Here is a 25779-nt window from a genome sequence, read left to right as displayed (position 1 = left end):
AGTCCTCTTCTCCGGAGCGGCCGTGTTGCTGATCTGCAAGCAAAGCTTCTGTTTCTGTGAGTCTGACGTCCTGCACATTGTACGTTGTGCGTGCAGGACGTCAGACTCACAGAAACAGAAGCCTTGCTTTTAGATCAGCAACGCGGCCGCGCAGGAGAAGAGGACTTCGGGTGGCGGAGGGTTGGGGACCCCCGCCAGCAAAGGTACCCGACGGTGGCGGGGGAGGGTTGGCGGCGGGAGGGGGGGTCAAAAGGATTGGTGGCGGGGGGGGGCCAGGGCCAAATCTATGGGGACCCATGCCCCCGTGGCCCCACGTAGTTAACGCCCCTGTTCTGAGGGCCCTATTTACTAAGCAGCATTATAGGTGCATTAACATTTTGTACGCACTTTAATCTTGCACGTGCATTAATCATGTACATGCCTACAATATCCCTATAGGCGCCTACATAGTTAGCACGCGCTAAGTGCAAATGCGCTAAAAACACTAAAGCACCTTAGTAAACAGGGCCCTAAGGGCTAAATTCAATAAAGTGGGCTATCGCGATAGCACTTGCTGACCTTGTTAATGTACATTATTATGAAATAAGTCCCCTTGCATAACACGGGACCTGTGGTAAATAATGGGGTCTTTTTACAAAGGCGCACTGAAAAGTGGCTTGCAGTAGTGTAGGCACGGGTTTTGGGCCCACGCAGAATCATTTTTCAGCTCGTCTGTAAAAAAAAAAAAAAAAAAAAGGCCTCTCTATTTTTTTCCCCCCAAAAATGGACGTGTAGCAAAATCAAAATTGCCACGCGTCCATTTTGAGTCTCTGACCTTACCGCCAGCCATAGACCTGGCAGTAAGGACCTACGTGCATCAGTTGCCACTTGGGCGTGTGCGTCCAAAAATAAAAAATATTTTTTAGACGCGCATATCAGATGTGCGCCAAAAATGAAATTACCGCAACAGCCACGCGGCAGTCGGGCGGTAACTTAATTTTGGCACGCATTGGGCGCGCGTAAATGCTTACGCAGCTTAATAAAAGGATCCCAATGTAATTTGTGATGGTGCAGGATAAGGTAGCAGAGCCTTTTAATAAATCTAGGCCTAAGTTTGTATCTGAGGCAACAGAGAACAGGGTGATTCACCCATGATCACAATGAGCATCAGCCTTAGTTCCCTGGTTCTCAGCCCACTGCTTTAACCTCTTCCACTGACCTATGAAAACACCAGCCCTGATCTCCAAGTTGAGATATACGTCCTTTCTGAAGATTAACCCTTATGTGTAAAAGGTCTGAGGCAATTCCTGCACTTCCTACGTATGTTATATTCTGAACTTATTCAAGTACTCTTGAGTAAGAGACCCAATATCTAAACCTTTGTGTGAATTTTAGATTAGTGCTGAAGCTTATTTTGGGTATTCTTTTGTTTTCAGGGTGTAATGGGGAATTCTGGACAGCCTGGACTGAAAGGTGATAAGGTGATCTGAAATCTCCATTATTGTACTGTTCGGTTCTTCATGTGAATTTGTACTTGACGCTATAGCTCTTTAGCTTGATGAGGAGTGGCAGTTCAGTCAGATAAATGTTTTGTGGAAGAACATCTGCAGTACAACTACATTGACCTTATTCATTGTGTTTTTGTATGGTGATGTGTATTTAGGGTATTCCAGGACTGCTGGGAGTTTCAGGAGAAGTTGGATTCCAAGGAGACAAGGTAAATTATAGGTATAGACCCTATACTGATTTTCAATTCATACATCTTAAAGGTATCACAAACATCCGTGAGAGAACCTTACATATTTTTGGGACCTCATTGTGAAAGAGTTCTCATCATCTGTAAAATATCATTTTAATTTACACAGAACCCATTTTTCAGCTACTGCAATGACCAGAATAAGTTGAATCCCGGTCGCAACATTTACTTTAATCTGTCTATAAAACACCATTGGCGAAACAAGGGGCCCTTGTTAGTCGATTATGTGGTTTGGCAACACTAAGGGTCCTTTTTACTAAGCCGTGCTAGAGACGTGTTAGCATCTTTAGTGTGCATTAACCATGCAGATGCCCATAATATTCCAATGGGTGTCTAAACGGCAGGGGTGTAGCCAGACCGGCAGGAGGGGGGGGTCCAGAGCCCGAGGTGAAGGGGCACATTTTAGCCCCCCCGGTGCTGCCGACCCCCCCCCGCCGCCGCTGCTGCCGCCACCACCACCACCAACTTTGACCCCCCTCTGCCGATGACCCTCTCGACCCCCCCCCTCCTGCTGCCAACCCTTCCCTGCTGCCGCTGTCGCCTACCTTTGCTGGCGAGGGACCCCAGCCCCCGCCAGCCGAGGTCCTCTTCTTCCTTCGTTCTGTTTCTGAGTCTGACGTCCTGCACGTACAATGTGCAAGACGTCAGACTCAGAAACAGAACGAAAGAAGAAGAGGACCTTGGCTGGCGGGGGTTGGGGGTCCCCCGCCAGCAAAGGTAGGCGACGGCTGGTTGGCGGTGGGAGGGGGGGGTCGAGAGGGTCATCGGCAGGGGGGTCCAGGGCCAAATCTACAGGAGCCCAGGCCCCCATGGCCCCACGTAGCTACGCCACTGCTACACGGTTAGCATGTGCTAATGCTAAGCGTGCACTAAAAATGCTAGTGCACCTTAGTAAACAGGGCCCCTAAGTATGAAATGATTTGAAGAGAGTGTTCTGGAGAGGCTCAAGTATTGTGTTGGCTATCCGGTGATATTCAGTGGGGAACAGCCGGCTATCTCCTGCTGAGTATCACCAGTTAGCGGCTAGCAGATAGCCGGTTATATCAGCCGACGTAACCTGCTATCTGCCGATCTTCAGCCCCACTTTAGCAGCTATATTTGGCTGCGTGAAAATATGGGATATCTTTGGCCGGTTAGAAGATTGCCAGCAAAGTCTGAATATTAACATTGCCGGTTATCTTCTAACCGGCCAAAAATAAACCGGATATTCAATGCCGATCACCGGAAACAGCCAGACATTGAATATCCAGGATTAACGGTGACTGCGAGAATTAGCCGTGCTAACTCCCTCGGTCTGAATATCGGCCCCTATTTGTGTAGTGGATGAATACTGGTGCTCACATTGCCCCAGACATGCCCAGAACACCCTTCCTTTTTCCTACATATAATTCCGAATGTACAGTGGATTGCATGTTCAGAATTATATATGAAATGCTGGCAAAAGAAAACACTCATCCCTTGTACGTCACCTTTACCTATAGCAGTAGTACCGTGAGACTACTGTTAGGGATGGTCAGTGCCATTTTAAACCCGGTACCAGCAAGGGGAAGTAACTGGAGATCACTCCTGTCCTGTCCCCCACTAGACACCATGGATTGTGTCAGGTAGGTCCAGACAGCACAGAGTTTTATGGGGGGAGCATCAGGGGTTGATCTTGCTTGGGGAGGGGGGAGGGGGGAGAGGAAGGCAGCTCTGAGTATTGCATGTCAGCCCTTGCAAAAGCACCTGGAAGTATTGGGCAATGACTTTGCAGCCTGATGCTTCTGGGAAAGTTTCTCACAAGCAATGTTATTCTTGTATATATGAGTGACTAATTTGTAGTATCCTTGATAAATTAAGGTGTGGTAAAAGTACTTTAATAACTACCCTGTTATTTTGCTTCTGATTCATTCCCAAATGTAAGGAAAGGCTAACTCTCAGATCTATTTTGTTCTGTTACTGGATTTATCAGTCATCTGAAATGTGAAATATATTACTGGGATTTTTAGATAGTAAATGAGGACGGATTTTTTTTTTTTTAAACGTAGGAACAGCTTGACTCAAAGCCATATTTTATTTGGGCTTTTACTGCTAAAAATACCCCTATGCTTTCTAGGTAATAGAGGTATCCTTTCATGATGAGGTGTTGTCTGTGTTTGCTAAATGTCTTCTTCTCTGTCTACTTTACAGGGCAATCGGGGCTTGCCTGGAGTAAGAGGAATGCGAGGAAAACCTGGGCCAGCAGTAAGTCATGTGTGCAGTTCACCACCACCCAGTGTTGGAGCAGGATGGATGAACATGAGCAACAAAAGACTCCTTTAGTAGATAAAATGCAGCTTTACAATCACCTTGTGTCTTTTTCTCCTCCCCAGGGAAGGCCTGGAAACAAAGGTTCAGTGGGGTTGCCAGGTGTCCCAGGTCCTGAGGTATGTGCACCATCCTGATTTATCTCTGCATCACAGAATATTTTGTAATCTTTCATACTGTACCTCCCAGAAAAACTCCAAGAGAAATACAGGATTCGTCACTATTTTTCTAACTCCTTCCTAGATTTCATTTACTTTCATCTCATATAGCCTATAAATCAGTATTTCCCCAAGTCCGGTCCTGGAGTACCCGTTGCCAGTCAGGTTTTCAGGATATCCACAATGAATATGCATAGACTTGATTTGCATACAGTGCCTTCATTCTACTTCCATTCTAAAGTCTCTTGCACAGTTTTGATGATATATCTATAGAAATGCTAGGTAGTAGTAATTCTTTAGATCAGAGCCTGGTTCATACCCAGACTGTCTGGTTTTCAGGATATCCATATTAAACATTCATAATATAGACCTACATATATTGAGGCCAGTTCTTTAACAAGGCATACCACAAAGACCAACAAATGTAAACCTCTCCACAAGTATCCAGAAAAGACTTAGTATATCTGCTTGTTAGACTACTATCTTGTCTTATCATAATCATGTCACTCAAGATCTGTCTGTAATACTAAATATCTATCTTATCATGTGTTTCCATTATTCATGATGTATTGTAAGCCACATTGAGCCTGCAATGAGGTGGGAAAATGTGGGATACAAATGCAATAAATAAAAATAAATAAATACATTTCTCATGCATGTTCATTCAACTGAATGCATCCAAGGGACTAGGCAGAAAAACACTGCTTTAGGTGATAGCTACATAATACTTTATTACACAGAATTTTAATTTGGCCTTTATTTTCCACTTAGCTCTAATATGAGTTTTCAGCAGATTACAAATAAAATCAAAACCTAAGTAGTTCATTAAACAGTAACATATGATTTCTAATACAAAGCTGAAATCCTTCCTAAACCCCATCCTTTGCAGATTTCCAAGTATATATCCTTACTGATCCTAAGGAATTTTCCCCATCTATTTTAAGCTTAAGCCCAGCACAAATAAAATCTCTACTTTGTTTTCCTTTGTCTCTCTCTATACCTGTAGATTTTTAAACAATGAATTTATTGGACTAAAATTAATTTAATCTATTGTTTAGGAGAAATACACATTAGGAAATTATTATTACAATTCACAAGCTTGCGCACACTTTCTCACTCAGGGAAAAAGGTTTCTTAGCTGTGAACCCTTGTTGTAATCAGCTCACCTGCTGTAAAACTTCCACCTCCAAGTACTATCTTACTGTTTCTAGGCCTACCCTGTGGACTGATGGCAGATGTAGTCTTCCCTCACCCTGGCCTGCCTTCTGCCCACCATATTTACAGTCTCTCTATTAAAGTGGTTCTTTTGGTTACAGTTCAGTTAACAGAACAGTAACGGCCCTCTGTTTCCTCATCACAGCAGGCTTCTTCAGATATCCAGAAGCCTCCTCTTCCCCCAACCCTTCTGTCTCCAGCTGGGAAAAATCAATTTCTTTGTGCTTCATCTGCTGCTTGAACTTCTTCAGGTAGTTACTCTCTGCAGGTTCCACAAACGGAAGACCATAAATTCTTGCATTATCTGGCTGTATCAAATCCTTTTGGGCAAGTTTAAATTTTTATGTTCAGTGTTTACTTCTAGGTTCCTGGCTTTATAATTGTTTAGCAACTTTAACACACATTCCTTTCCTTTTCATTTATAGCATAAACAATGTGTTTTTAATTAAAACAGTTGCAAAGCCCCAGCAAACAGGACCATTCCCTGAACAATTCTTTTTTTTTCTTGCAGTTTCCTAGCAAGACTTCCTTTTATTTGTAAGGGTTGCTAACAGTAGCTTTCCATTACAATTTTAACCAGTACTAGTTTGCAGCTTCCAAGCAAAATAAACAAAGCGTAACATACCCAAGTCCTGCCTTTCTCTGCCATCAGCCAATTGTGATCTGGGTTTTCTGTCTTTTTCTGCTTCTAGATTCAAGGTAGCCAAATTCTCTTCTGCATTTCTTTAATTCCCCTTATCAACCACTTAAGGGAAAATTCGTACCACAGCCATCCATGGCAATCTTTATGAGGTATCATATGGGACTGATAATCACCACCCTCCCTTCTTATATAGACTGTTCCTCCAGAATCCTTTTGCCTCTTGGGAGTTGTAGTTTTGCCTTCTCTCTCATTCTGGAGGAGTCTTCCACCTCTGACCCTTCCCTGTCCCATTTTCCAGATTTTTTTCCTGTCCCTTTGATGGATGGCTTGTAAATTCCATTACAGTCATGTAGGCAGGAAAAAGGATGCCCAAGTCAGGACATTTCACAGCAGTCTATTTTACAAAGGTTTGCTAAACATGAAGCCTTTGAGTAAAATACATGTAAGATAACAGCACAAATACATATACAGTAAAGTCTCAGTCATCCTACCTAAATGGAACCAACACGTCGGATAAATGGAAAGTCGGATAATACGGAAAACAATGGTAACCCCTCAAACAATGCAGAAACAAAGGCAGTAAAAGCAAGGTTCCGGCTCATAACGATGGTAAAAGTAAGGTCCTGGGCTCAGAAAACGTAAAGAAGCCACATGACGTCACCGAGAGTCTGTTGGATATGCCAGATGGTCAAATTAGTAAAGGTCAGATAATCATAGTAACATAGTAGATGACGGCAGAAAAAGACCTGCATGGTCCATCCAGTCTGCCCAACGAAAAACCTATAAGTGTATACCTTACCTTGAATTTGTACCCGTCCTTTTCAGGGCACAGACCATATAAGTCTGCCCAGCAGTATTTCCCGCCTCCCAACCACCAGTCCCGCCTCCCATCACCGGCTCTGGTACAGACTGTATAAGTCTGCCCTCCCCTATCCTCGCCTCCCAACCACCACCCCCTCTTCCCCCCAACTGCTCCACCACCCAATTTCAGCTAAGCTTCTGAGGATCCATTCCTTCTGCACAGGATTCCTCTATGCATATCCCACGCATGTTTGAACTCCGTTACCATTTTCATCTCCACCACCTCCCGCGGGAGGGCATTCCAAGCGTCCACCACCCTCTCCGTGAAGAAATACTTCCTGACATCTTTCCTGTGTCTGCCCCCCTTCAATCTCATTTCATGTCCTCTCGTTCTACTGCCTTTCCATCTCTGGAAAAGATTCGTTTGCGAGACTGATTATGGCACGGACAACAAGAACAGTCGGTTTATTTTTTAAAACATATGCAGAAAAGAGCAGAATCTCCTGGGGCATTATGGGGCCCAGGCAGAAAGACATGTCAAGCCACACGTGGATGGTTCTCCACCACGACAATAAGAAGAAACAAATACTGCTGTAATGCTATAATCAAATCATAGGTACATTTTGCTGTTTCATGGAGGAGAGGACCAAATGCATGCGCATTTCTTTTGCGCAGTAATAGTAGCCGTATTGTGCGACCAATGAAAAAATGCTGTCTTATTGCACATGCATAGTCATGGTGGATAGCCATGTGAAAACTATGATACATTTATAGATATGTGCCTATAGTCATGATTTCCACCTTGCACATGCTGATGGCGCTTAAAATTGGCTTTTCTAATTTACATAAAAATGTATCCATCATGCTGGTACTGTGCTGTCTACTCCAGTGGATCACAGAATGCACGACTGTTGCTGTACTCCAAAACCCGCACACAACCACAAACTGACCTTCCGGGTGTAACAGAGGAATTCTCATCTGTGCTTGCACTTGCAGGTCTGTTGGGAGCTTGCGTGTTTGATTGGCATGTAAGACTTGCACAGCCTTCTGCAGACACCTTAGACGATTTCTACACTGCACCTGCCATCGTGAAAAGTTTCTCGCTTTGTAAGCCATTGCTTCCCTCCAAGCATTGCAATGGTTTTATCTATGCATTGCGATGGGATACTTAATGATTTCATTACCAGCTTGCGGCTGTCTGTACACACATGTCAACACATGCACTTACCCCTTTCTTGCATTGCCTGGCCAGGAGCAGGTGCTAAAATCCCACGGGAATCACGCAGGTAAACTTGGGCTAGCTTTCTGTATGGCCCCTATATATATAAGGGCTGTCATTTTGCTACCTACATGTGCAGGTAGAGGACACAATTGCATCTCTAAGGGGAGCCAATTAAAGAGTCACATTCCAAAATCAAAATTTTGGATTTTTGAGGTGGTTTTAAATGTCAAAGAGGCAAGAGCACAATTTATTTATTTTATTTATTGTCCGCGCTGTCTACTCTTTTCTAATTCTTTCCTCTCCTTCTTTTTGAAATTGACATTCTTTTATCCTTTTCCTATATTTTTATTACATATTGTAAATCACTTTTGTCACTTTTTGTAAAAAGCAATTCATCAAGTTAATAAATCTTAAAATTCTAGGTGGATTACAACATACCTAGGGCTAGGTTTACTAAGCGGCGCTATGGGCGCATTAGTGTTTTAATGCGCGTAAATGGTGTACGTGCTTTTTAACATATTTATAAATGACCTAGAGATGGGAGTAACTAGTGAGGTAATTAAATTTGCTGATGACACAAAGTTGTTCAAAGTCGTTAAATCGCGAGAGGATTGTGAAAAATTACAAGAGGACCTTACGATACTGGGAGACTGGGCATCTAAATGGCAGATGACATTTAATGTGAGCAAGTGCAAAGTGATGCATGTGGGAAAGAGGAACCCGAATTATAGCTACGTCATGCAAGGTTCCACGTTAGGAGTCACGGACCAAGAAAGAGATCTAGGTGTCGTTGTTGATGATACGTTGAAACCTTCTGCTCAGTGTGCTGCTGCATCTAAGAAAGCAAATAGAATGTTAGGTATTATTAGGAAAGGAATGGAAAACAAAAATGAGGATGTTATAATGCCTTTGTATCGCTCCATGGTGCGACCGCACCTCGAATATTGTGTTCAATTCTGGTCGCCGCATCTCAAAAAAGATATAGTGGAATTAGAAAAGGTGCAGAGAAGGGCGATGAAAATGATAAAGGGGATGGGACGACTTCCCTATGAGGAAAGGCTGAAGCGGCTAGGGCTCTTCAGCTTGGAGAAAAGGCGGCTGAGGGGAGATATGATAGAGGTCTATAAAATAATGAGTGGAGTTGAACGGGTAGGTGTGAAGCGTCTGTTCATGCTTTCCAAAAATACTAGGACTAGGGGGCATTCAATGAAGCTACAATGTAGTAAATTTAAAACGAATCGGAGAAATATTTTCTTCACTCAACATGTAATTAAACTCTGGAATTCGTTGCCAGAGAATGTGGTAAAGGTGGTTAGCTTAGCGGGGTTTTAAAAAGGTTTGGAGGGCTTCCTAAAGGAAAAGTCCATAGACCGTTATTAAATGGACTTGGGGAAAATCCATTATTTTTTTTTCTTTACATTTGTACCCCGCGCTTTCCCACTCATAGCAGGCTCAATGCGGCTTACATATTGTATACAGGTACTTATTTGTACCTGGGGCAATGGAGGGTTAAGTGACTTGCCCAGAGTCACAAGGAGCTGCCTGTGCCTGCAGTGGGAATTGAACCCAGTTCCCCAGGACCAAAGTCCACCACTCTAACCACTAGGCCACTCCTCCACTCTATTTCTATTTCTGGGATAAGCAGTATAAAATGTTTTGTACATTTTTGGGATCTTGCCGGGTATTTGTGACCTGGGTTGGCCACTGTTGGAAACAGGATGCTGGGCTCGATGGACCTTTGGTCTTTACCAGTATGGCAATACTTATGTACGTGTGTTAAATGCTAACACGCCCATAGAAATGTATAGGTGTGTTAGCGTTTAACATGCCTCAAATTTACAGGTGCATGAAAAACACTAACGCACTTTAGTAAACATACCCCCTAATACAATAAAGCATAAAATAAAACAACAATAAAACCAGGGCTTTTTTTGAGGGGGTACTTGGGGGTACTGAGTACCGGCACCTTTTCCAGTGTCTGCTAAAATTGACCCATGGACCACAAGTTTTAATGAAAGAGCTCAGGCTCAAGACACCAATTCTGCCTTGTCATAGATTCTGTGACTGGTTGCAGGGGGCCTGGCTATTGTGGGGTGAGTCCCTCAGTGATCACCCCCACCCCTGAAGGGTGGCCTGGCATTTGAGTACCAGCACCTTTTTTGCTAGAAAATTTGCACTGAATAAAACAATCCAAATAAATCAGTAATTTTCTTAAAATGTGCCCAAACCATGTCCAGAACCTTCTCTGCCCCCCCCCCCCCGAAACTTGTATGTTCCATGGGGTATACACATGTAAGTAGTGGTGTTTCAAAAGTTTCTAATATGTGTCCTTCTAACCCTTCTGAAATGACTTCCATACTGTTTAAAACCCAGTTTAATTAAAAACAGTATCACTGAAAAAGTAGAGCAATGTGTCACGAAATGAAGCCACCACTGCAGGAAGCTGAGTTCCCACTTGCTTCTGGGACTATTGCTAATTTATGTCCAAAAATGACAACCATGGAAACCACTATAAAATAATGTGAAAAGAAAAAAGTAGCAAACCTGGTCATGGTGCCACCCATATCTACATATCAAAAATAAACCTGTGGGCTAGGTCAGCCAGAGACTACTGCAGATGATATTTTAGCCAGATGTCTGATGTTTTACTCATGATTTGCATCTCGAAATGTATAACTGTATCTAGATATGTTTTTATACGTAGATCTGGGACTATTAGACCAACGAGAACAGACAAAAATGGTGCACAGACTTAATCATCATCATATATCCATTTGTGTCATTTTATTATTGTTGTAAAGTGTTTTATTTTGTATATGTTGATTTATATTTGTATTTACATTATTTTAGTTTATTGTAATACTTATTAAACACTGTAGTATGAGGCAGTATATAAAATCAATAAATCCACTCCAATCCAATTCAATATACATATATATGGTGCCAGCTACATGCTAGTACAAAATAATTAAATCATAACTCCAATCTTGCATTAGGGGAGCATTCAGGCGTGTTTTGTTTAATCTTACTGTACACCACCATGAGCGAATTCTTTCAAAAAGGTAGTAAATAAATCCTAATAAATAAATATTTGTAGTTAATTGCTCCATCTGCTTGCACACAAGGCAGGAATGGACACAGTGGCTCAAGAATCATGGGCTTTTCTTGAAGGGTTTGGCATAGCACACCAGGCACAGGATACTGAGGAAGAAGAGCCAACCAGCAGGATGGTCCCTGGCCAAAAACAAAAGGAAGGGAACGAGCAGAAAAAGTCCTTTCCTGCCAAGTTTCATTTTCAAAACCCGAGAGAGTAGGGCTTCCAGTCAACTCATTAACTGGTCTCAGTGTCATGAAGGCAGAAAATAAGTGTTGCATCAGTCTGTGGGCTGCTTTTTATTTTACAGTTAATAACTATATTTTGGCTGTGCTTCTTTTCTGGACTGTTGGAATTTTAACCTCATCTTCTGATTTTGTATCTAAAAAAAGATACAGCAGAATTAGGAGTGGAGGAGTGGCCTAGTGGTTAGAGCACCAGTCTTACAATCCAGAGGTGGCCAGTTCAAATCCCACCACTGCTCCTTGTGATCTTGGGCAAGTCACTTAACTCTCCATTGCCTCAGGTACAAATTTAGATTGTTAGCCCTCCTGGGACAGAGAAATATCCAGAGTACCTAAATGTAACTCACCTTGAGCTACTACTGAAAAAGGTGTGAGCAAAATCTAAATAAATAAATTAGAAAAGGTACAGAGAAGGGTGATGAAAATGGTAAAGGAGATGGATGACTTCCCTATCAGGAAAGGCTAAAGCTGCTAGGGCTCTTCAGCCTGGAGAAGACATGGTTAAGAGGAGATATGATAGAAGTCTATAAAATACTGAGTGGTGTGGAACAGGTAGACGTGAATACCAGAGAAGTAAGCTTACCAAAACCCACTTCTCCTCTTCCTCCGCTCTCGATCTCAGTTGATAACACCCTCATCCTCCCCGTCTCATCTGCCCGCAACCTCGGAGTCATCTTCAACTTCTCCCTCTCATTCTCGGCGCATATCCAGCAGACAGTCAACACCTGTCGCTTCTTCCTCTTTAACATCAGCAAAATTCGCCCTTTCCTCTCTGAGCACACCACCCGAACACTTGTCCACTCTCTCATTACCTCTCGCCTTGACTACTGCAACCTACTCCTCACTGGCCTCCCACTTAGCCATCTATCCCCCCTTCAATCTGTTCAGAACTCTGCTGCACGTCTTATATTCCGCCTGAACCGATATACTCATATCACCCCTCTCCTCAGGTCGCTTCACTGGCTTCCGATCAGATACTGCATACAGTTCAAGCTTCTCCTTCTTACCTACTAATGCACTCAGTCTGCAGCCCCTCATTACCTCTCTACCCTCATCTCCCCTTACGTTCCCGCCCGAAACCTCCACTCACAGGACAAATCCCTCCTCTCAGTACCCTTCTCCACCACCGCCAACTCCAGGCTCTGCCCATTCTGCCTCGCCTCACCCTATGCGTGGAATCAACTTCCTGAGCCCCTATGCCAAGCCCCCTCCCTACCCATCTTCAAATCCTTGCTCAAAGCCCACCTCTTCAATGTTGCCTTCGGCACCTAACCTTCATACCTTTCAGGAAATCTAGACTGCCCCAATTTGACTGCCCCTACTTGACTGACTGTACATTTGTCCATTAGATTGTAAGCTCTTTGAGCAGGGACTGTCCTTCTATGTTAAATTGTACAGCGCTGCGTAACCCTAGTAGCGCTTTAGAAATGTTAAATAGTAGTAGTAGTAAGTAAGCACAGAGAAGCTTTAAATACCAGAGAAGTAAGCACAGTTGCCACCTTAATAACTCCTGCAAACCCCATGTCCAAAAACAGCAGTTAGCTGACACATGCGTCTCAGAGCAGATTCACTAAGTACCAATGTCTAGATTTGTTTTACAGTATGCATGCATTGTAGTTGCAAAATTGGAACTAGATGCATACTTTTAGGCTAGAAACCATATCCAGATCATACTCCTTGTGTGTGAATATTTCAAAAATGGCTAGATAGATATATTGGGCCATTTATATGTGTAAACCTGCTATTTACTGATGCAGATAATTCCTGTATGTAATACGGGACTTTCTTTAATATAACATGCTGATCGGGGCCATGCCAACACGGTAAGCGAGGTAAGCATGGCAGGGGGGCGCCACCCTCTGGGGGGCGCTGCCGCACCATGCTCACCTCGTTCGCCCTCCCACTCCCATTGTACAACTACTGCCCGCCCTCTTCTCTCCCCCCCCCCAACATCCCTTTCCTTTTTTTTTCTTTTTAAATTTACCTTCGTGGCGGTCCAGCAGCGCAGCGTCAGTGAAGGAGGCGGCGCTCCCGACGTCTCTAGCCTTCCCTTCGCTGTGTTCCGCCTTCTTCTGACGTCAAGGAAATGACGTCAGAAGAAGGCGGAACAGCGAAGGGAAGGCTAGAGACGTCGGGAGGCGAGCGCCGCCTCCTTCACTGACGCTGCGCTGCTGGACCGCCACGGAGGTAAATTTAAAAAGAAAAAACAAGAAAAGGGATGTTGGTGGGAGAGAAGAGGGCGGGCAGTAGTTGAACAATGGGAGCGGGAGGGCAGGGGAGAGACGAGCATGGATGTGAAGGGGGAGGGGAGAAGAGGGCGGGCCAGGCCAACTGGGACATGATGGGAGTGGGAGGACAGAGGAGAGAGGAGCATGGATGCGTGGTGGGGGGGTCATGGAAGGGAGAGAGGGGAATTGCTGGATAGGGATTAATGGAGGGTGACAGAGGAGCATGGATGGGAGGGGCAGGGCTCAGGGAGAGAGGGGAATTGCTGGATAGGGAATTAGGGATGAATGGAGGGCACAGAGGAGCATGGATGGGAAGGCAGGGCTCAGGGAGAGAGGGGAATTGCTGGAAAGGGATGAATGGAGGGGCAGGGGACAGAGGAGCATGGATGGGCATGGATGGGGGGACAGGGCTCAGGAGAGAGGAGAAATTGCTGGACATAGAGGGGAGGGAAGAGAGATGAAGGAGATGAAATGAGGGAAAAGGAAGAGAGGAGAAAAACTACACATGGATGAAGAAAATAGGCAGAAGCTGAGGACCAGAAATGAAGAAGAAAGGAGGAAAGGAAAGAAATAAATGGAAAGGAAGCCCTGGAAACGGAGTTAAGAGGACAGATAGCAGCAGAATCAGATACTGGGCCAGCATGATCAGAAAAAGAAAGTCACCAGACAACAAAGGTAGAAAAAAAAAATCATTTTATTTTCATTTTAGTGTTTGGAATATGTCCACTTTGAGAATTTACATCTGCTATCTTATTTTGCAATGTATAGCAGTTTGTTTCTAAGAATATTGCTGACAATTCCTGTCAGTGTGGCAAGTGGTGAGCGATCATTTTCACGGGGGGGGGGGGGGGGGGGGCCGCCGCCGCCAACTGATAGTCTGCAGGGGAGCGCCAGAGACCCTAGGCACGGCCCTGATGCTGATTTGTATACCTTTAAGAGATTTGTTTTATTAGTGGCAAAAAATAATGTGACAACATGTTCCATAAAGTGGTAAGGCTGGATGTATTAAAGGGTCACTCTGACACACCAATCATTCGCTTTCCTTAGGGCTTTCCAGGGGACATAGGTCAACCAGGACAGAATGGTCCAGAAGGCCTGAAGGTGAGTTGTGATTAGATCAGTGTTTATTAATCTTATTGTGGCCATGATGCCATGATTGTGACTAGATAAAATTGTGTGATCCCCCTGGAGATGCATAATAACAATGCATCTATGGAGAGCCCACCCAGGTCATGACCTCAAATCAGGGGTGTAGCCAGACCTCAGTTTTATTTGGGGGGGGGCCCCTGAGCCCACAGTGGGGAGGAGGCACATCCCCCTCTATGCCCCTGCCACAACCCCCACATACCTGGGCTGGCAGGGATCCCCAAGCCCCGCCATCAGAAGCCTTCCTCCAGCGATATTTGCCATTGCGCTGCCTGCCCTGCTTCCCTCACCCCTGCGCACATGCTTGGTTTTAGTGAAATTGAGCTTGCATGAAGCCTCACTACACCTCTGGACGGGAGGGTGTAACTTGAAGAGTTTGCTGAGATGTCAGTAGTGAGTGTGCTGAAGTATAGAGAATGAGTGAGTTGGAGAGAAATTGTGGGAAGCTGGAGTAGAAGGCTTGGTGAGCAATAACAAGGATCTTGAGTGGGATACAAAAAGCTACTGGTAACCAGTGTTCATCTTGAAGTAAAGGAGTTAACCATCAAGTCTTCTAGCACCAACTAATAGCTCAAGTGAAGTACTTTATGGCATCTCCGAATACCATAGACTGGTAGTCCATGATGTAGGGAATTTCAGTAGACCAGACAAGGCTAGACTAATGATTGGAGAAGCATCCCTAGGAATTTCTGGTCCAGTAAAAGAGAAGTTGTATGAATCTGCGTTAGTGTGAAGTGGGTTTCCTAATGACGCTAGAGATGTGAGCACTGAAAGTAGGGAACTTATCGAGAATGATGCCAAGAATTCTTAGTCTCCTTAAGAGCCAATTTTCCTGAACTAAATTATGATTGGATGCTTTCCCTGTAAAATAAGACCTTCTATTCTGTTGTAGTTCAATGAATTAATTGGTACCAGCTCATTACTGACACTTTATCTCACCCCTTCCTTCTCAGGGGAAGTCAGGAGCACAAGGTTTGCCCGGATCTAGAGGACAGCCTGGAGAAGAGGTGGGTAATATTCACTGATGTTATACCTAATATTATTTAACTACTTATTCTCATGATATAACTAAGTCACAGATGCTGTAGAACCATTTTCATGCTATCTGCTCTGGGGCAAAGCCCACAGGAATGTTTTAACCGTGGACTTTGTGTTTCTGAGAAAACATGCACATCTTTCCCTTTGAAACTTGCTATGGAGACAAAGTACATCTTCGTACCTGTCTTTTTTTTGGATAGATTTCATAAAGAAAATAGGTTATGAAGACATGTCAATCTACACACAGTCAACCTGATATTCAGCGCTATTTAACTGGCTAGGAATGGCTCCTGGCCGGTTAAATAGCCTTAAACTGTCTAAGCCCTAAATATTAGTGCTTAGTTTCTAGCCCGGTCTCCAGCTATGTCGTGCGACGTAGCCTGTTAGCACTAATTTTTATTGGCTGACTGGTTAAGTTTAGCAGCCAGATAGACCCATTTAAATAGCAGGTCTGTCTTGGCAACTGTAACTTAGCTGTTCAGCCAGTAAATATCAGCTTAACCAGCTATGTTCATAACAGCCAAAAAAAAACAGAAGTTCAATGCCTGTCACCAGATATGGCCTAATCAACTGAAGTAGAGGTTGACCAACAGACACTCCAACGCAGGAAGTAGTGCTTATAAAACGCTTTTATTTGCTGCTTGGACAAGCACACATTTGGCTGACACCTTCGGGTAATGCTTCATTTCCTGTATTTCTCCTACACGGAACCTTTTTAGGCTGCGTGTTTTCCTTTCGAACAATTTTGTGACCCCTGAGGCAAGCATTTGATCACGCCGAAACACGGACCGTGTCAGGTCCCCTTGTCCAAGCAGCAAATAAAAGCGTTTTATATACACTACTTCCTGCTGCGTTGGAGTGTCTGTTGGTCACCTCTACTTCAGGTGATTGCACCATCCACGTAAAGGTCCCTCCTGTTTGCTGTTCCTGTTCTTCTTGACCAGATACGATCCAGAATTGAATTTCTGGGTTTGCCGTCGACTTGCTTCCCGTAGTCTGAATATCAGCCCCGTTATTTCCCAATCCCAACCAAAACATGGCCCTACTTTTAACCATATTAAGGGATGCCAGTTTTCATGGTCAAAGAACGTATTGCTTTCAAAATCTGCACCCTGGTTTATAAAATTATCTACAGCAAAGCCCCGGAATACATGACAGACCTCATAGACCTACCAACCAGAAACACAACAAAATCAGCACGAACATACCTAAATCTCCACTATCCAAACTGCAAAGGACTCAAATACAAATCAACTTATGCATCCAGCTTTTCCTATATAAGCACACAACTATGGAAAGCCTTGAAAACAACATATGACCACCTAAACTTCCGGAAATCACTGAAAACTAACCTGTTCAAAAAGGCATACCCTACTGACCCAACCTAAATGCCTGAACCCTGCAACACAATCGAAGCCAAAGAGCGTAATGGACATAACACAACTCCCTTGTACACATGAACCTTATTCTACGACTACATCACTCTGTAATTGTTATACCGGAATTGGCGATCGCTTTTACGATACTATGTAAGCCACATTGAGCCTGCAAATAGGTGGGAAAATGTGGGATACAAATGTAACAAATAAATAAATGGTCAGTTTACCCAGCAAAGATCACCAATAGGCTCAGTTTCAAAGCACTTAGACTTACAAAGTTCCATAGGTTACTATGGAACTTTGTAAGTCTAAGTGCTTTGAAAATACACCTCTTCAGGTCTATGTACATAAATAACTAGAATATTGGCACCTACTCATATAAATGCCAAAAATCTGCTTAAACCCTATTCTACAAATACGCGCATATCAAACATATAAATGGTGAGTGACCGTACTCACTCGCAAATGCGCAGTAGAGACTTCCCTCTCCGTCCCGCCCCCGCGCCAATACATGATGACGGGGGGCAGGACAGAGAGGGAAACTGCGCGAAGCCGCTGAGGTCGCTACCGCTCCCCCCCGAGGTCGCCGCTACTGTTCCCCCCACCCGGAGTCGCCACCACCACCCCTCCACACAGCCCAGGCCCTGTCTTCGCTACTGAACTTACATCCATTCGACGGAACGCAGCACGCACATCAGCTGAGCTGCCATCGGCCTTCCTTCCCTGCCTGTGTCCTGCCCTCGCTGACGTTACGTCACACGAGGGCGGGACACAGGCAGAAAAGGAAGGCCGACGGCAGCTCAGCTGATGTGCGTGCTGCGTTCCGGCGAATGGATGTAAGTTCAGTAGCGAAGAGAGGGCCCGGGCTGGGTGAAGGGGTGGCGGCGGCGACTCCGGGGGTGGGGTGGGGAACAGTAGCGGTGACCTCGCAGGGGGGGAGCCAGCGTCGACCTCCGAAAACCCCAATACCAGCCCGTTTTTACGGGCTCAACGGCTAGTCTTTCATAGATTACTATACGTTACATGCGTCTCTGCAACACTTAACCACAAGCATTTCCACCAGTTCTGTGGCTTCCATCAGTGCTTGTGCCTAAGTGCATATGGGTGAACATACCTGTTTGTGCTAGTATTCTATAAGGGAATGTAGGTGCCTGCTTTACAGAATAGAGACGGTCCCAAGAATCAATGAGGCAGCCGATCCGCAAAAATCTGACGTGGAAACAAAGCAAATCAGTGGTAGATACAAATAAATCTTTATTGTAGAAATTCAAACCAATACAATGCCCGACTGGCCGTGTTTCACCCATATAGGGGCTGCGTCAGGGGCTGTATGGTGTATAGAAAGATCTTCACCACCAAAGAAATGAATACCCTTTTGGATAGGGCACCATAGCAGATAAAAAACCAGCACAGTTGCTACACAGTTATGAAAATGGTCTCCAGGAGCATATGAGCATGCTGCCATCTCCTGGAGAGCGTTTGAATAACTGTGTAGCAAATGTGCTGGTTTTTTATCTGCTATGGTGCCCTATCCAAAAGGGTATTCATTTCTTTGGTGGAGCTTATGAAGGATGTTTTTGTTTTTGCATTTAAACACAACTGGGTATTGATGATGAACCAGTCAGGGACAAGCAGGCAAATTTGGAGACAATTCCCAAAAATGAGGGTTGTGAAGTCTAGATACAGCTCTCATGCTTTATGTGGTATTTTATGCTGTTATTCTTAAATGTGTATGTTTTATTGTAATCTGCTATGGGCAGTGGAATGAGTGAAATTTAACTTTTTTTTTTTTTTTTTAAATTGATAACGTTAATAAAATTCACACGTTTGAGCAGTAAGATCTTTGGTATTAATATAGTACAGTAGTTGATACTGATAATTTGGAATAATTTGTGTTTGCTCTGTGTTTAAATCCAGCTGAGCTACCTCAGCCCCATTGTTCACGCTAGACAACCCTTCTTTTTGGTAGTGAAAAATCTTAACAGAGGAAAGTAAATGAGGGAATGTAGCTGTTTGATTTTGGGTTCTGAAGCCCTGAGGAAATCTTATGAAGTACTCGTATCATTTATTTCTTTTGCTCCTTAGGGTGATGAAGGGGTGATAGGGCCTTCTGGGATGCCTGGACCAGAGGTAAATTTTAATTTTTGTCAAGTGTTTTATTTTGGTTTCCTTTCCCTTGATAATCTGCAAGTGTCTTACTTTTGATATTTAAATTATAGGTGTTCATTCTTATAAGTTCCTGAGAACCTCCAAGGAACTTTTGCTTTTAAATTACACTGTTGACTACCTTCAATTGAAGCTACAATTTTAGATACACCCTATCCCTGTCAAATTAAATAAGAATTCTTTTCTGTTTGCCTGGCCATGATGCAATTCACTAATATCTCCTGTTTAGGATTCATTGCGGTTTACAACATAAGTGGGACAACAGTTACAGATTTATAATTAAGACATTGGGGGCTCCTTTTACTAAGCGGTGGTAAGCCTAATGCGTGCTTACAGCTCGCTATACAGGAAGTACTGCCAGGCTACCGCAGCAGCCCAGTGGTACTTCCCACCTCTAGCGTGCCGTCATTTCCGGCGCTACAAAAATGTATTTATTTTTGTAGTGCTGGAGTGTACCCGTGGTAATCAGGCAGTGCTGCGTGCTGCCCAGTTACAGCCGGGTTAATGCGGGGGGTCCTTACCGCCACCTCAATGGGTAGCAGTAAGGGCTCCCCCCAGAAATGGCCGTGTGGCAAGTGCTTTACTTGCCGCATGGCCATTTCCTGCAGGAAAGCGAGACTTCCCTTTTACCAGCTGCAGTAAAAGGGGACCTCAGCATGCTTGTAAAACACGTGCCGATGCCAGCACCGGCCCCCTCCCCCTTTGCCGCAGCTTGGTAAAAGGGGCCCTTGGTGAATACATTATTATTGGTTAGATATAGTGTTAAGCAAGCAGTCAGCCTATAGGGCAAGCACAGGAGTTCTGCTAGTAGATGAGTGCATTCCCCATTATGAGTTTCCAAATTTATAGTTGATGATGTTTGGGTGCAGACCTTACTTGTAATATTTTTCATGCATATTTAGAAGGAAATATGCAGTCTAGGATCTCTGCAAGGAAGAACAGCACTTAGAGCGGATTCCTGTGCTCAAGGACTTACACCTAATGAAACCTGATGTGCATCCACGTGCCCAACTGATGGTAGTTGGACACACAAATCCAAGTATTCTATAACATTGGACCTAAGTTCTGGGAAGACCCCTGACCCACCCAGGGCCACCAAGAGACTAAGCTGGGCCGGGGGCAAGGACACCCCCCCCCACACTGCCGCCACTGCCGCTGCAGTCCCCGGTCTCACCTGCCTGCCCTCGGCTCCATCTGCCACCGGGCCCCCTGCATTAAAATCGGCAGCGCCTCAGCTCCATTGTGTCCCGCCCTCGTCTGATGTAACTTCCGGTTTCCGCAAGAGCGGGACACAGGGAGGTTCTGAAGGGAGACGATCTGCCTTTCCAAATGGAGCTGAGGTGCTGCTGATTTTAATGCAGGGGGCCTGGTGGTGGACGGAGCCGAGGGCAGGCAGGTGAGACCGGGGACTGCAGCGCCAGAGACCTGACCCTGGCGCCGTGACCCCCTTGGAGGCCTGAGCCCGGGGAATTTTGTCCCCCCTGCCCCCCCTCTCGGTGGCCCTGGACCCGCCCATGCCCCTTCTGTGACTGCACCCCCTTTTGAGTTGCGCACTACAAAATTTAAGTGTAGCTGTTATAGAACAGCAACTAGAGCAGATGCGCATGCAAATCCAAATTGGTGCCAATTAACCCCAATTTGTTAGCACCTAATTGACTAACTAGTTGGCATGGCATCTGGGATCTGCACCCAACTTTGGGCGACCAGGGGTAAATGTGAAAATGTGCATGCAAGATTATAAAATGAGGGGGGGGGGGTACTTAGATTTCTCTCTTATCAGTGTCTTTCTGTTTCAGGGGCCACCTGGCAGGAAAGGGTTTCCGGGTAAAATTGGTGCAGATGGTCCAGAGGTAAAAAGAGAAGTGTGAGGTGTTCAAGCAAGGCTGATAATATCATGCACAAAATAGGAGAGTGAATATGATCTTGGGAAGGACTGGAAATGTCAGTTTTTAGTTTTGAGTGCTGTCAGATATTCATCCTATTTTTTTTATTATTTCTTTATTCATATATTTCAATATATCATCACAATATGTGAGTATGCAATCGGCATTTATACAAGAGGCAAAAAAGAAATAAAAGGAAATATCATTAACAGCCTTTCTGTCCACAAGTTTAGGAAATTTGGAATCCAAGAATTTAGAATTTAAAAATAAAACATATAGCAATAATTACGAACTAATGGTTACAACCTCTGGTTCAGACCCCAGCCTGCGTTTAGGGAGGGCACACAACATTCAATTCCACTCTAGCATCTAGAAATTCTTTTAACTGTTTTGGGTCTACAAATTGAAACTGTTTACCCTCAAGCATTACATTACAATAACAAGGAAAACGTAATATGAAAGTTGCTCCCAGTGCCACCACCCTAGGGCGGAGTTCCAAAAAGGTCCTCCGTCTCATCTGTGTAGGCCTTGAGAGATCAGGAAAAATACGAATTTTTGAGCCCAAAAACAGATTTTCTAAGTGAGATATTCATCCTATTTAAATGCATTTTAGCCCACATAGGGACTCATTTTCTAAAAAGAGAAAAACTTGTAAAAAGTTGCATAAAGCAGCATTTGCATGTTTTTCTCACAAAAACATCCAAATCAGTATTTTCAAAACCTGTTTTGCAGCTGTTTATCTTTCCAATTTGTCTGCAGTTCGTCCAAATCACAAGGGTGCATGCCAGGGCATAATGGAACAAAACAAAAATGTCTAGGGCTGAAACTTCAATGTTTTGGTCTAGACCTGTTTTTAGAACAAATAAGGCACAAAAAAAGGTTCCCTAAATGACCAGATGACCACTGGACAGAAACATGACCCCCCCCCCTCAGTGGTCACTGATCGCTTCCCACCTCCCCCAAAAACGTGAATAAAAATATTACCAGCCTTTATGACAGCTTCAGATGTCATGGCCTATTAGAACAGCATGCAGATCCCTTGAGTAGTCTAGTGGTGGGTGCAGTGCACTGTACGCCAGGCCCATACCTCCCCTTACCTATTACAGTTGTGGTGGAAACTATGAGCCCTCCAAAACTCACTAAAAAACCACTGTACACACACATAGGTGCCCCCTTCACCCATAAGGACTATTGTAATGGTGTACTGTTGGGGATAGTGGGTTTTGGGTGGGTTTTGAAGGGCTCAGCAGGCAAGATAATGGAGCAATGGTGAGATGTGTATCTGGGAGCATTTATTTGAAGTCCACTGCAGTGCCCTCTAGGGTCCCCCACTACTCTCCTGGGATGTCTGGGGGACCAGTCTACTTAAAATGCTGGCCCTTCCTACATCACAATGACTTGATTTTCTACATTTTGCATTTGGACGTTTTTTTTTTTGTTTGTTTGTTTTTGTTTTTTGAAAATGGACCAAAAAAGATAAATGTTTTAAACACAAAACATCTAGAAAATAGTCATTTTCAGAAAAAAATAATAGATGTTTTTCTGTTTCGAAAATGGCTATATTCCTCACTTGAATTTTGGATGTTTTGAACAAAACGTCCAAAGTTCGACTTAGACGTCATATCAAAAATGCCCCTCCACTTGTATGATACGGTTATATCTTTGGAGCTGTAGACAAATCAAGGGGGAAATATCCGTTTCACAGTAGTTCTTTGTAATATCTCCCCTTAAAAATTGTTAAATGAAACACACAAGATAAAGAAGTTGCTGAGATACTAAGGACTGTGAAAGGGGAAGGAGATGGAGAAAGTGTTGAGTCACAAAGGCAGTACTTGTCAAACTTTCTATGGCCATGACACCATTTGCATAGCCACAGAAGGTACAGAAACCCCAGAGGTTCAAGTCAATGACATTGTTTGGAGGGCCCACCTAGGTCACAGTCCCAAACATGGTTTAGGAATTTTACACTAAGGGTTCAATGGAAGGGAGGGAATTGGAAATTGGTGTTAGCAAAGAGAAGTATCAGTCCTAGCACAACAGATTAACACTCTTTCTTTTTGTCAGGGTGAACCAGGAGACACCGGCAAGACAGGAACTACTGGTGAACAGGTAGGGGTCAATTTTTAAACAGAATTATAAATTTACGAATTGTCCAGTAAATATGGGGGGAATTCTATAATTGGCACCTGAAGTTAGACTGGGCAGATCCAGGCTAACCTAGTATTGTACAAAAGGTGCTCTCTATGGAGTGCCCTGTACAGAATACTAACTTGGCGCAGATCTCGTGCCTAACTTTAGGTGGTGAAAACCTGGTATAAATGCTGCTGTTGGGCACATAAATGACCCTATTCTTTAACATCATGCCTAATTTGTGGGAACGCCCTGACCCACCCATGCCCCTCCCAGTGTCACACCCGCTTTTGAGCTGTGAGCTATAAAACGCAACCTTGTATGTTATAGAATGGGGTGAAGGGCAGATCTGCGTGTAAACCCAAGGGACTTCCAATTACTATCAATTGTTGATTGTTAATGGCTCATTAACTCATTATGTTATACACGGATCTGGGATCTGTGCCTCAATTTGAGCACCCAACTTTGGGTGACTTATATAGAACCCAGGGGATACAGTATAACTATGTTTTATATTTTCAGCCACTATTCAGATAGGACTCAGTTCTGTAAATGGCGCTCAAAATTAGGCAGATAAAAGATGCATGCTAAGTGCTATTCTTGTGCTTTTCATGTCCATAATGACAAATTCACAAAGTTTAATCTTGAGTTGTCCACCAGGACACCTCAGTCTCCTCTTCCCCCACTTCATTCTCACATCTTTCTATCAACCCCTGCCACCCTTTTGTAAAATCACAGAGCAGGAAACTGCACATCATCTCTCCTCCTCCAAACTCACTCCCTGTTCCTCTATTCTAATCTCCTTCCCACCCAGGGATGGCCTCAGGCAGCACTCTTCAGGGAACGGCATCTCCCCACTCTTCGGGGAATGGTATCTCCCCCTTCCTTCTTCCACCCCGTTCATGGCGTTTACCTGTTTCATCACGTTCCAAACCTGGCAATGCCAGTAATTGCCTCCAGCACCCGCCTCTTCCCTTTACTGTGGCCACCTCTATGATGTAACTTCCTGTTTCATCAGAGGCTCAGGCAGCCGCAGTAAAGGGAAGAGGCGGGTGCTGGCGGCAGAGCAGCGTATGGGAATTGCTGCCGCTGCCAGGTTTGGAATATGACAAAACAGGTAAATGCTGTGAATGGTAGGAAGGGGGGAGGCATTTCGGCATGGGATGGGGAGCGGCATGTCAGCCCGGAGGGGGGGGGGGGGGAATCTTGGCCTGGGGGGAGCGGCATCTTAGTTCCACAGGTGGCATCTTGCCTTGGGCCAGCACTGTTCCCACCCATCTACTCAGCTCTGTCTTCCCTACTGTCATTTCTTCCATCTGTCATATCCTCAACCTATCGCTTTCTACTATAACTCTTCCTGAGAGAGCGTGTGTTGTAAATTCAAATGTGGAGGCACTGACAGCTAAGGTATGCATACAACAGCAGACAAATTTTGCTTAATGAGCAGACCATTCAATTTCTTTATGGGGACCAAGTGGTTAAGCTGTATTCAATCAATGAATCCAACTTTAATCTGTAATTATCATAGCTACTCCCATGGGGATTATGTCTGAGAATAGAGAGACTGGAAAAATTTAAGTCCTCAAACATTTGGCCAATGAGAAACCAGAGGTGCATCACATAAAGAACTTTGATGGCATCTACTGATGTTCAATTATGAGTGATATGAATCCTCTTTTGTTTTTTAATGGTATAAAAGACAGTACAAATTATAGTGATGACATAAATTACATTTATTACACACAAGCAAGATATGTTATTTTTTCCAAGCACAGAGGCTACTGTCCTAGGAAAAGAACACACAATATTGTGGGCACTATTATTGTGGAGAAAATGGTGGCATATTGCCAAGTTGATATATCTTGGTAAATAAAATAATTTTAACAGCAAAGTTTATTTTGAAGTTTTACCTATACTTTATATTCACAGGGGCCTATAGGATTTATTGGTCCTGTAGGAGAGACTGGCATAGCAGGTGAAAAGGTAAGTTTCGCTATATGAAGTGCATTTCTTACGCATCCAGCTTCTCCTACATAAGCGCACAACTATGGAACTGCCTCCCAATTGCTGTAAGAGCAATCCATGACCACTTAAATTTCAGGAAATCTCTCAAAACTCACCTCTTCAAAAAGGCCTGTCCCACCGATCCAACATAAAATCCCAGCACCCAGCAACACAGCATAATTAATGATCGTACTGGACAATTTATAATCTTCACTTCCTTCGACCCCTTGATGCCTGATCTACACCTACCTCATCTGACCACAATATAACTTTGTATCTGTTATCAACCGAATTGGCAACAGCCTCTACGGTATTATGTAAGCCACTATGAGCCTGCAAATAGGTGGGAAAATGTGGGATACAAATGTAACAAATGTATAAATACTCACAATAAAAGCACTTAAAT

General features: G+C 44.1%; 1 protein-coding gene across 1 annotated transcript in view; it reads left to right on the top strand.

The window, feature by feature from the left end:
• The window catches only part of LOC115473204 (collagen alpha-1(XXVII) chain B-like), a 252306-nt gene that overhangs the window by 107875 nt on the left and 118652 nt on the right, over nucleotides 1–25779 (top strand). Inside the window, exons 16-25 of the mRNA XM_030207971.1 lie at nucleotides 1416–1460; nucleotides 1643–1696; nucleotides 3905–3958; nucleotides 4087–4140; nucleotides 14675–14728; nucleotides 15727–15780; nucleotides 19276–19320; nucleotides 21153–21206; nucleotides 23304–23348; nucleotides 25299–25352. Coding sequence (XP_030063831.1) covers nucleotides 1416–1460; nucleotides 1643–1696; nucleotides 3905–3958; nucleotides 4087–4140; nucleotides 14675–14728; nucleotides 15727–15780; nucleotides 19276–19320; nucleotides 21153–21206; nucleotides 23304–23348; nucleotides 25299–25352 — 513 coding nt within the window. The remainder of the gene's footprint in view (nucleotides 1–1415; nucleotides 1461–1642; nucleotides 1697–3904; nucleotides 3959–4086; nucleotides 4141–14674; nucleotides 14729–15726; nucleotides 15781–19275; nucleotides 19321–21152; nucleotides 21207–23303; nucleotides 23349–25298; nucleotides 25353–25779) is intronic.

The sequence above is a fragment of the Microcaecilia unicolor genome, chromosome 6, assembly GCF_901765095.1.
Source record: "Microcaecilia unicolor chromosome 6, aMicUni1.1, whole genome shotgun sequence".
Classification (NCBI taxonomy): Eukaryota; Metazoa; Chordata; class Amphibia; order Gymnophiona; family Siphonopidae; genus Microcaecilia; species Microcaecilia unicolor.
The sequence above is the reverse complement of the archived record's forward strand: the minus strand, read 5'-3'. Positions and strand labels throughout refer to the sequence as shown.